The sequence below is a fragment of the Spea bombifrons genome, chromosome 1, assembly GCF_027358695.1.
Source record: "Spea bombifrons isolate aSpeBom1 chromosome 1, aSpeBom1.2.pri, whole genome shotgun sequence".
In the NCBI taxonomy this organism is placed as follows: domain Eukaryota; kingdom Metazoa; phylum Chordata; class Amphibia; order Anura; family Pelobatidae; genus Spea; species Spea bombifrons.
Genome location: NC_071087.1, coordinates 99348278 through 99361210, shown reverse-complemented (window position 1 = coordinate 99361210; position 12933 = coordinate 99348278). Strand labels below are relative to the sequence as shown.

The following is a 12933-nucleotide window of genomic DNA, read 5'->3' as shown; positions in this document are numbered from 1 at the left end:
ACTTCGGAGGCGTCGGCAGCAAATTAGCATCTAAATGTTGTTTTTTTTCTTCGTTCTTCAGATATCGGTTGTTAACACAGATGACGATCTCTCATGAGCATGGTCATACATGGTTGGCATTCACCATCTTCCTTCAGTCTACACTGCTTCAATGGGATTTTTGGTCTGTATGGTAACCAGGCCAGTGGCTGAACATACCCCACCCCAGATCCCTGGAAGTATGTGAAGAGGAAAATGTTTGTGTGAAGCAGAGCTGAATGGACACTGCCTACAGGAACCTCTTGTATATATTTCTTAATGATATATTTGTTCAGCTCTTGATATGGTTACCATCTCTATGCGCCCCCCCCCCTCCGAACTCTAATTTCTTTATTTATTTTTTGTTTGGTCAGTATTATGAAATCCTTTTTTCCTCACAGGCCAGGTACTGTATAAAGCACTTTCCATATGAAGCCATATCCCAGCAATTAACCCCTTAAGTGCTGCAGGGCTTTCTCCCTCTGGCACTTCAAGGCTTAACCTTTTTTGTGCTCTAATATGTATAGTGAATACACCTGTACATACTTTGTATAGGCAATTTGTACATATCTCCAAGAACACAATCACTATTCTAAAGCACTTTGAAGTATTTTGACTGTAAATATGTATCTGTACACTTTGGGTTTTTTCTTTCCTCCTTCCAATGTTTGGGGCGATGGCAATAGACAATAAAAAACGGGTTATTCATATCAAATTGCCAAATAATTTCTAAACGTAAAATGAAGTTTTGTATGTGCGAATGCGGCTGTATATCTGTCTTGACTGTGACCTTTTTTTTATAGAGGTGTGCAGAGGGTAAATTCCCTGTGTAAAAGAACCACTGGCGATCCTTTTCAGAATAAATACTTGCCTATATTGTCTGTCTGAATTCTTCTACTTTCAGATCTGTCGCTTGTAATTTTTTTTATTTGGGGGAGGGGGGGTTCTGTTTCTGGTTACAGAATAAAATCATGCAATGAATATATGTATTAGATGTACTCTTCCTGTGCATACAATGGGTGCAGTTATCTTAAGAGTATGATCTTTCCTAGTGGACATTAATCATATTAAGATATTTCAAAGGTGAATGGTTCATTGGCAGGCGTGTAAGTGAACATCACTGACCTTACGCAGTTAACTAAGCAATGAAGGAATAAAATCCAGTACTCTGCTTTAAGGAATAGTAGTCCCTCCTTTTTGTATACATTAGAGCCTGTAACAGGAATTAGTTGGTGGACTCACAAAGGGACATTGTTTACAGAAAACCATAGGAAGTGGCTTAATCTTCAAAACCAGTGGAAAACCGCAGTGATGGTTTTTCTGGTTTATAAGTTTCCTTATATTTTGAGTAAGGGGGCTGTGGTTTATCATTTGGCTTTAAGTTCAGTGGGGGATATGAAAACTTTACAGGCTGAAAGTGAAGTCTGTCTCAGACATCAAATTTTTTTTTTTCTTAAGTTGCTGATTGATTCAGGAAACCTTTGTAAGGTCGTAAAGAAAATGGAGTCAGAAAATTGATTAGATAATGCAAATTTTGCCACATTGTCATAGATTCCACCTTCTATCAGGTACATTTAAAAAGAAAATTTAAAAAAAATACCAACAATTATGCTGGCAAACAAAGATCTAGCTATAGGCATTTTAAATACACTGCTTTAGTTTGAAGTAGTGCTATTAAAAACAAACCATTCCAATAACAAACTTTAATAAAAATGTGTTTACGAAGAGGACGTATCTGCTATAAAACTGCACGGCAGCTCTTCCGTGAACTAGGTCATTTTGGAACAAGGATGGTATCACGAGAGGTTGACTGAGACAATAAACCTGCAATTACGCTGCTGCTCTTTGAAACCCGCGCTGGAATAGAAAAACTCAAATCAAATTAGCTGGAATAAGATTTGTGTAATCACGTACACTGATAACAAGCACCAGGGGAGCTTTAAAGCATTACATACAACAACCAGTCATCTTAAAGCTAGCTTAAAAAGAGCTAAGAGACGATGGGTCACCAGATGTGCTTTGAAATATCTTTAGCTGTATTTTGGTCGAAAATTCCTATTGTACCTGATAAACGAGATTAAACAGCACGCAGTTTGCTTTGCAAATGATGTTTGATGCCGATTATAGAAAATCTAAATTAACCAATCACTGATTACAAAAAAAAAATGTTATGACATCATATCCTACCATCCTATATGTCGCAAGGAAAGGGGCATTGTGCATGTACGTCATACTTGGCACTAAGCTGCTGAGACATTAGATGGGACCACCGGGCAGTATAAAGGATTTTCTGACCACATCAATACTGCAGGTTTTGTTACGTAGACTTCAGCCATTTTCTCTTGTGTTTTGGGAATACATCAATATTTTGATAAGGAATCATCTGAGTAGGAAATCACTGCATGTAACGTGAAAATCGATACAACTGCCTGCGATCTTTGTAAAAGTATTTGATTAAGATTTCTTAGAACTGCCGGATTGAGAGTTACCAGAAAATGTGTACTGCTCTGAACGATGAGTATTGAAATCAACAATATAATGTCTAAAGCAAACAGACTGCTTTAAAACATCTCACAAATTTCAGATGTGGAAAATTGATATACAGCAAAATGAACAGGCAAAGTAAAATGATGCGTTTATATCACACGTGCCTATATTTGGTACTGAAATCACAGCTACAATTAATTCTATTACTTTTCATAGATCCACATAGTTTTGCCCATTTTTAGTTTGAGGTTACGTGATTGACTAAGGTCTCAATAAATAATGATTCAGAGTGGCAGAAAAAAAAGTGGAACAATCAATCACTATAGCAAGCAAATATATACTGCTAATTGTTTACATTTGGCCACTCTGTTTTCTTAGTTGTTAGTGTAGCAACACATAGTAGATGAAGTGTAGCAATTAGCTTGGGAACTCATTGGGTGACCACATCAGCCATGTTTTCCAGGACACACATCATTTTTAGATATTGCTGACCAGCCCAGTTAAAATGCTGCCCCCCCCCCATACTGCAGGGCAGCATTTTATCTGGTCAGCAATATGTAAGAATTATGTGTTCTGAAATACATGGTCCATGTGGTCACGCTAGGAACTCATCTGAAGTTCTCCATGAGTGTTTTTGCTTCCTGGCTCCCCGGAGTGCAATCTACTCTATCATCTTAACTCATATCACTACAGCATCATCTATCCCAGCCAGAATTTCACAGGGCACTGATGTCAGATGCTCCGTTTGTGAATACACATGCAATACACAAGCCAGAGGATCGCAGGCAATATTTGTGTAGAACATAAAAGTAAGTAAAACAAACTATTTAAAGAGGTTTAAGAGAAATCATTAAGTAGCTTTGGTAGAGCTAACTGATCCACGCTAGAGGCATTCACCGAAGAAGTTCTTCTGCCTGGAATACTGCTACCGAGAGAGAAGCCCTCAGTAGAAATAATCCAGGACTTAGATGATCCCAACAGCAAGGAGGTCTTAGTGTAGGCAGGTAATATAGGTACTGAGTCAATGTAGCAAGGTAGAGGTTCAGCTTTAGGCAGGATACACACAGGCAGCACAGTACCGTAAGGGGTTAACTCGAGCAGGATGGTAAGGATAGCCAGGTTGGTACACGAATCAGTGTGTATGTGAGAGATATACCGTATTTTCCAGCGTATAAAACAACTTTTTAAACCATGAAAATCTTCTCAAAAGTCGGGGGTCGTCTTATACGCCGGGTACTGAAACTTACCGAGCCGGAGAATCACGATTTCCCACGAAACTGTACCGTATCTGTAGGGGAGGGGCGAGCGGAGAAGCCACCTCCCCTGGGCCGGTCTTCAGGGCCGCGCCGAGGTAGGTGCAAGATCGTGATCTCCCCAACTAGCCCTGATCAGCGGGCGCCCGATGAGCAGGGCTGGTTGGGGAGATCACAACCTCCCTCTAACTAACCCAACATTAGGGAGCTTGAGGTCTCGCACTTCAGACCTCGGCTTCCGTGCTCCCTAATCACTACGCTGATGACGTCATATCCCGGCGCTCGGCATCAATTGCCGGCGCGTAGTGATGAGGGAGCAGTAAAGCAGAGGTCTCAAATGACAGACCTCACGCTCCCACAACTGGATGGAAGATAGAAGATGAGAAAGGTAAGAGATGGGCAGAAAGGGGTGTAAGTGCAGTGTATGTATATATATGTGTGTGTGTGTAAGGTCAGTGTATGTGTATGGTCAGGTGTGTGTAAGAGCAGTGTAGGTATTTGTGTGTTTGTAAGCTGGTGTGTGTATGTTTATATATAGATATGTATATATCTATATATAGAGAGAGATATATATATATCTAAATAATATATATATATGTGTGTGTGTGTAAAGGCAGGGGTGTGTGGTGAGGGCAGTGTATAAATGTGTATGTATGGACAGGCGTATGTTAGTATGTGTAGATATATATATATGTGTGTGTGTAAGGGTGGTGTATGTATGTATATATCTGTGTATGGGCAGTGTATGTGTAATGGACAGGTGTGTGTAAGAGCAGTGTATGTGTATATGTGTGTTTGTAAGCTGGTGTGTACGTATATATGTGTGTAAAGGAAGGGGTGTGTGAGGGCAGTGTATGTCTATACATGTGTGTGTGGACAGGCATATGTTAGGGAGAGCTGACCCACCCAATCCAAGCAGGCTTTGTATACAACAACCAGCCAATCACCGGTAAGGTACATCGCTTGCCATGATTGGCTGGTTGTTGTATACTGGGTAGAGGGATAGTCTTATACGGCGAGTATAGCCCAAACTCTATATTTTAACTGGAAAAGTTGGGGGTCGTCTTATACGCCCAGTCGTCTTATACACCAGAAAATACGGTATATACAAATATAATATAAAATGTATTTTACATTACATTACATTTATTTATAAAGCGCCGGCAGATTCCACAGCACTGTATTTTATGGGTATTGGATGGTGTGTACATGTGAATCAGTGTGTATGTGAGATATATATGTACATACAGTATATAATATAAAATTTATTTTATGTGTATGTGATAGTGTGTATATGTGAATTGAAGTGTATGTGATATATATATATATATATATATATATATATAAACATATATAATATAAAATGCATTTTATGTGTATGTGACGGTGTGCATATGTGAATCAGTGCGTATGTAAGATATGTATATCTATATATATAATATACGCCTCTGTGTGTAATCTCATCCGCTTCATAGTGTGTCCCTGAATGACAGAAATACCGGTAAAATTTGGTCACCCTAAGTGGGTCATGAGATCTCCTCGACATAACAGCAAGAACTGCTTAGTTTTCTGTTTTGTTTTGCTTTTTGGCATTCACACCACATGCTCAACCAAAGATTCATAAAATAAATTCACATAGATAGAGAGTAAATGCTGTTTCTAATGTCTTTCTGAATAGCTTTTTCATTCCATTTACTAGCACATATGAAAATATTATCATTTTTCCTTAATATGTTTACTTTATATGTGAATCCTTAACAACCGAACTGACGTCTATCCAGATTTTGCTGCCACTGTATTTTCAGTATGTGATGTGTTATGATAAGAAAAGTGCATTTCACCTAAATACATAAGAGCCACTTTAAATTGATTTTTAAATTGTTCTGCAACTGTTACTATGTCCCTGTGCGCACCATTTATTTACAATTTTAAACAACACTACATTATAAAAAAAACAGTCCTCTTCAGGGAAAAGGAAGGAAAATAAAAAAAAAAAGCACCTGTCGGATTACAGTCATGACCAACATAAGTGAACATGGCTGAGGAACCCATATGGGAAGCCAGATGGCACCAGAAACAAGGCCAAACACACACGGAATCTTTATCAGACTAAAAGCAACTTATAGAAGATGAACAAACTATCAAGGCACATATTTTCAGAACTGAGATATCTGCATTAGGTTTACTTGAAAAAGGGGATGGTTTAGACAATTGGCCATAAAGAGCACAATCATTTCTAAAACACTGGTGTCACAAGCTAAACCTCATACAATACGGTTTTATTCATCAGATGAGCGAAATTCGAATGATATAAACACTTTCTAGAAACAGTCAGCATCAAAACTGTGACTAGGTCCAATCAAGCAGCTAACCGTTTGCACAATGACAAGGATTTTTTAAACTTTTTTTGAGAACAAGCAAAACAAATACCACAAAAGTGTAAATGATCAGGGAAATGAATAATGTATATAGTGAAATATATTTTTGTGGTGAAGTATATTTTTTCCTGATAGGTTTGGGTTTTTTTTTTTACATCAACCAGCTAATCATCGGCAAGACTTCTTTCTTATCTAGAAATGTGGAGGCCATGATGCTCCCTTGCTGCCCAATGGGAAGATTTTTTTCTTGCAATAATTCTGCAATAATGACGATGAAAACGACTTGTAAGTATTTGCAGCAATGTAATTCTGTCCCATATTTGTTAAGAGAGATGTCACAGGCTGCTTCTAGTTTCAGGCTGAATGGGATAATAGCCCTAAAATCCCTTCTTAAGTACTAAAATCTTCTTTGTCAGCAGGACTTAAAACAGTCAATGACACGTATAGCAGATAATGCAGTGGGATTGTTATGTGACATGTCTGAGAAACACAGAAGAGGTGAACATTGAAATAGAGACCCCCTGTGACTTGTGAAGATGACTGCTGTTTCTGTCCCGCTTATACCTGTATGACTGAACAGTATTACTAAGTTTTCTGCATTGTTCAAATGTGTTCTGTCAGAATATGTTGCAGTTCAAGCAAAGGGCCAGGTCTTCTCCATTGACCTATTATGGGAACATCCCAGTCGGACAGCATGGAGCAAACAATGACAGACGATGCATGGGAAGGGACTCCAATTTTCACTGGAAGTCTGAGGCCAATTACATTTACTACATTGCGGATGAAGATGATGATGTAGAGGAACTGAGGTGGTCAGAAAGAGAAGAAGAAAGGCTAGATGGATGGAAGAAACAATTTATTGCAGCACATTTAGACGGTAACTTCTACGAAGATGATCAGGAAAGCTACTTATTGTCACCTTCGCATTTTGGGAATGTAAGGAGCAATTTGTTGAACATAAACGTAGGAGGAACCAGCTTTCAAATCTCTTACACAATAGCAGCCAGCTATCCAAAGACACGTATAGGTCGATTGGCTACATACACAGACTGCCAACGTAAGTTAGATTTGTGTGATGATTATAGTCCGGCGGAAGATGTCTACTTTTTTGATCGGGATCCTGCTGTATTTGAGCACATCTATAATTTCTATCGTACCGGGGTCTTGTGGATAAGAGATGAATTGTGCCCCAGAAGTTTTCTGGAGGAAATCAACTACTGGGGGGTAAGGATCAAGCATACGCCACGTTGTTGCCGAATCTCATTTGAAGAGAGGCAAGATGAGCTGAATGAGCAACTAAAGATCCAAAAGGAGCTGAGAGCTGAAATGGAAACAGAGGAAAATGAGGAACTTTTCCGAGGGATGCTCTATGGCAACATGAGGTGTCGAATCTGGAACCTTATGGAAAAACCCTTTTCATCAATCACAGCAAAGGCAATGGCCGTAGCATCCAGTTTTTTTGTTCTTATATCTGTTGTGGCAATGACACTAAACACTGTAGAAGACATGCAGTATAAAAATGCGTCTGGCCTTCCCAGTGGCAGGCCCTATCTTGAACACGTAGAGACAGTGTGCATCACCTTCTTTACTTTGGAGTATATACTACGACTCATTTCCTCCCCAGACCCACGCAGATTTATACGCAGCGTCCTTAATGCTGTAGACATGATCGCCATATTACCACTTTACTTACAGCTGCTTCTTGAGAAGTTTGCTGATGAGGATGAAAATGGTAAAAGGTCCAGTCACGAACAAGAGATTGAAGCAGTAGTGCGAGTTGGAAAACTCGGTCAAGTTCTAAGGATCATGAGGCTCATGCGTATATTTCGTATCTTGAAACTGGCACGACATTCCACTGGGCTTAGGGCTTTTGGATTTACTCTCCGACAGTGCTATCAGCAGGTTGGGTGCCTGCTTCTTTTCATTGCCATGGGCATTTTCTCTTTTTCTGCAATGGTATATACAGTGGAGCATGATGTGGCTGGCACCAACTTCACCAGCATTCCTCACGCCTGGTGGTGGGCAGCAGTAAGTGTTGACTTCAAAAGTAGAAGTATACTTTTAAAAATATATACTCGTTGAATATATTTCAGATTACAAATAATCCACCTAGAGGATAGTGTAAGTAAAAGAAGTAGCAGACTGGCGTAACCAGGAAATGTACAGAAATGCCCCACAGCTGTTTTGTTTTTCTAGCGTGTGGTCTTTTCAAAAATAGCTATTTATAAATGTTAACATCCCATTAATGTGTAACCACAAAAATACCATGGTTCTCAGTATCTGGAAACAATGTTAAATATACCTGGGCAACACTATAACACTATATTATGAATTATGCCTTGATTTGGCAAATGAAATGTAATCCACCTCTGGACATAAGGTCTAAACCACAAGTCACATATAGAGCTTTAGAGAATAATGTGTAAAGTTAAATAAAAATGTGCAGTTTGTAGGCTAAAATGGTGCAGATAGTTTTGTGCAATATGTATATATATATATATATATATATATATATACATATACATATACATATACATATACATATACAAACATATGTATACAAACACACACAGTGAATTAGGAAGCCATTGAGTCTGCTCAATAGGATTTTTGGTCCATATGGACATGATGGCATCACGCAGTTGCTGCAGATTTGTCAGCTGCACATCCATGATGCAAATCTCCCGTTCCACCACATCCCAAAGGTGCTCTATTGAGATCTAGTTGCTGTGGAGGCCATTGGAGTACAGTGAACTCATTGTCATTGAGATGATGTGAGCTTTTTGACATGGTGCATTATCCTGCTGGAAGTAGCCATCAGAAGATGGGTACACTGTGGTCATAAAGGGATGGACATGTCAGCAACAATACTCAGGTAGGCTGTCGCATTTAAACAACGCTCAATTGGTACAAAGGGGCGTCACCCACACCATTACACCACCGATAATAGCCTGAGCCATTCATACAAGGAAGGATGGATCCATGCTTTCATGTTGTTTACATGTTGTCTGACCCTGCCATCTGAATGTCGCAGCTGGAAATGAAGACTCATTAGACCAGACAATGTTCTTCTAGTGTTCCATTGTCCAATTTTGGTGAGCCTGTGCGAATTGTAGCCTCACTTTCCTGTTCTTAGCTGACAGGAGTGGCACTCGCTGTGGTCGACGTGTTGTGCGCTCAGAGATGGTATTATGCATACCTTGGTTGTAACGAGTGGTTATCTGAGTTCCTGTTGCCTTCCTGTCATCTGCCCATTCTCCTCTGACCTCTGACATAAACAAGGCATTTTTGTCCACACAACTGCCGCTCACTGGATATTTTCTCTTTTTTGGACCATTCTCTGTAAACCCTAGATCACAGTAGATCAGCAGTTTCTGAAATACTCAGACCAGCCCATCTGGCACTAAATACCATGCCACGTTCAAACTCACTTAAATCCCCTTTCTTACCCATTCTGGTGCTCAGTTTGAACTTCAGCAAGTTGTCTTGACCACGTCTACATGCCTAAATGCATTGTGATTTGCTGATTAGCTATTTGTTTTAACAAGCATTTGAACAGGTGTACCTAATAAAGTGGCCCGTGAGTGATTTGGAAACAAGGCCAAGCGACTCAACTATTCACGAAAACACAAACAAAATGTATAATATTTTGCTGTAGCAGAAGGCAGTTTGTTTGCCAAAGGGTTGGCTAGAAGTACTTATCCATCATGCAGTACCATCTGATTGGCCCAAAATTTATTGTGCAGCATGACAACCAAACATACAACCAAAATCATTAAGAACTATCTTCAGCATAAAGAAGAACAATTAGTCCTGGAAGTGATGCTATGGCCACTACAGAACCCTAATCTCAACACAGAGTTTGTCTGGGATTACGAGAAGAGAGATTGGCAACTGAGGCGCCTAAATCCACAGAAGAACCGTGGTTAGTTCTCCAAGATGTTTGAAACAAACTACCGCCGAGTTTCTTAAAAAAAAACTGTACGCAAGCATACCTAGAAGAATTGATGCTCTTTTGAAGGCAAAAGGTGGTCAAACCAAATATTGATTTTTACTCACTCACTTTACATTTTGTCAAAAAATCAGCTATTAACATATCTATTTTTGAAAGCATTCCCTTTTTACAGTATTTTTCACACGACTAAAACTAAAATAAGTTGGTCCGAGCCCTGCAGTACATGTATGGAAAAAAAATGTATTTATAGAAATATACAATTTGACAGCAGATGAAAACTATTCAACATGCCATTGTTTTCTTACTATTGTATAGTATATACTTTTTTTTTTTATGTGAGCGTAGTAAGCAATTACTGTTTTGTACACCCTAAACCCTGTAAGGAAGAAACGTTGTTCTACGTTTTGTTTTCTTCCCCTGTTGTAACTATTAGACAGCAAAAACAGTGACCTTTAGCACTCTGTGTTTTTTTTACCTCTAGGTCATTATCCCACCTAATATGTGATTAACCCTTAAACATTACTTTTAAAAAATTTTCAACCCATGTTGCTTGGATCCTCATGTTGTAAATGTCAGTCTGCCAGTACAACCTGCCACAGAAGTGGCTTAATGTAACATGACACATGACCGAGCTTCAAATGCTTTGCAAAATATCCAGCGCAATCTCTTTTTGCAATGTCCCCTTCTGACTACACTCTATGAAATGCACTTAGTAATTGTGTATGCATGTCATTGTGGAACTCATTTCTGTCTGTTCTTATACATGCCATGTCATGTGCCAGTTTACATGACATTGGGCTTTTGGTGCCATGTAATCATCCAGTGAACTAATATTGCCAAACTGCAGTAACATAAATTCTGCAACCTAGAGTAGTTTAGAGTAGAGTTTAGTGAAAGTTTTTGCAGTTTCTACCCAGAGGAAGCTTCACAGGAAAAAAGCTTGTTTCTTCTCCAAGCTTGAATCTCCATCGATATGTGATGAGCATTGTGACAAATACTTGTAGTTTCTGCCCACTCAGGGGCGTAACTAGAAACCTCAGGGCCCCGGTGCGAGAATCTGTTAAGGGCCCCCCCCCACCCTCCCACCCCCAACCCATCTATCCCTTTCTCACGATCTCCCCTCTCCCTCCCTAACCCCCTTCTCACAGTCTCCCCTCTCCCTCCCTACCCCCTTCTCACAGTCTCCCCTCTCCCTCCCTATCCCCCCTTCTCACAGTCTCCCCTCTCCCTCCCCCTTCTCACAATCTCCCCTCTCCCTCCCTAACCCCCTTCTCAGGATCTACCCTCTCCCTCCCTACCCCCTTCTCACAATCTACCCTCTCCTTCCCTACCCCCTTCTCAAAATCTACTCTCTCCCTCCATACCCCCCCTTCTCACGATCTACCCACTCCCTCCCTACCCCCCCTTTGTAGGTCACTTACCGTCAACTCCTGTGTTGGGAGCGTGAGGCATTTGTCTCGGGTGCCGGCCCTTCACTCAGTGTGAAGCGCCGGCACCCTAGACAAACGCCTCACGCTCCCAACACTGTACTCTGGGCAGCTCTGAGGCAGGCGGCGGCGACGGCGGGGAGCAGAGGCATCCTGGATTTCTGTCAGTCAGGGGGGCCCAAGAGTTGCCGAGCGGTCGTTTTCAGCAACCGCTCGGCACCCCTTGGGCCCCCCTGACTGGCAGAACTCCAGGGCCCGGTCGCAGTCGCGACCCTGGTAGTTCCGCCACTGTGACCACTGTTGTCCTTATTGCTTCTGCACAATTTACTTTGGAAGCAGACAAGAAGGTAATTTTAAGTATTTCTCCCCAGATCTATCCAGGAGTTAAATCTAGTCCTCAAAGTTACATTGGGTTATATTCTAGGTAAAGATTTTTCATAGACCTAAAGTTCAACTTTTATAAACAGCATAAATAAATGTTACAGTATTACAACAAACATGATCAAATTCTTTATTTTACAGAGCTCCGCCAAAGTATGGTGATTAGAGGTGTACCAGTCAATTAAATATATTTTATGGCATAATACCCATAAAATGAAACAGGGACTTATACTGGGACAATAATGATGTATGATTCATGGGTCAGATAAACTATTTTAACATGCGATATCCAAAGACTGACCAAAGACTGATAGGGGTTTGAACCCCTTGCATCAGGAAAAATAAGCAGACTAGATGGGCCGAATGGTTTTCATCTGCTGTAAAATTCTATGTTTCTGTTTTTCTAAACCTTTCATTAGACAACAGCCATTTAACTGAGATATAATTCATTTTGCAGGTCAGCATCTCCACCGTAGGATATGGAGACACATATCCGGAAACCCACCTTGGGCGACTGTTCGCTTTCCTCTGCATTGCTTTTGGGATCATTCTAAATGGGATGCCTATCTCAATCTTATATAACAAGTTTTCTGACTATTACAGCAAGCTAAAGTCTTATGAATATACAACCATACGGAAGAAAAGAGGAAAAGTAGATTTTACTGGCAGAGCTATGAAGAAGATGTCAGAGTGTTGCACTAGCACATCAACACAACCTCTTCCTGGCCACAGTCATTGATGACACCTTCTAGCAAGACTGCAAAAGACAGGCTATATGTAACGATTATATCTATATACTGTATATGCTACTTAGTACAACTGTAAATTATGTACACAAATTAGCTAATAAAGGCCAGTTGATAATACATGATATATTTTGGTGACATTTTGCTTAATTATATTATGTGCTTGTTTTCAGGCCTACATGTCAAATCCATTATTGTCACATGTGTGTGTTAATAAAGATGTATAAAAAAAAAGTGCATTGCGATTATGGTGGAACATGTTTCGGACTTTTACTATTTTTAATTTAA

At 40.1% G+C, this 12933-nt stretch overlaps 2 protein-coding genes across 2 annotated transcripts in view; both read left to right on the top strand.

The window, feature by feature from the left end:
- The window catches only part of VLDLR (very low density lipoprotein receptor), a 31894-nt gene extending 30995 nt beyond the window's left edge, over positions 1-899 (top strand). The window contains exon 19 of the mRNA XM_053466200.1: positions 62-899. Coding sequence (XP_053322175.1) covers positions 62-97 — 36 coding nt within the window. The 3' untranslated portion in view covers positions 98-899. The remainder of the gene's footprint in view (positions 1-61) is intronic.
- A 5731-nt stretch (positions 900-6630) lies between these two features.
- On the top strand, positions 6631-12831 carry KCNV2 (potassium voltage-gated channel modifier subfamily V member 2). Its single transcript, XM_053466233.1, has 2 exons — positions 6631-8164; positions 12357-12831. The coding sequence occupies exons 1-2, from the start codon at positions 6761-6763 to the stop codon at positions 12636-12638; spliced, it is 1686 nt and encodes a 561-aa protein (XP_053322208.1). The 5' UTR covers positions 6631-6760; the 3' UTR covers positions 12639-12831.
- The last annotated feature ends 102 nt before the right edge of the window (positions 12832-12933 follow it).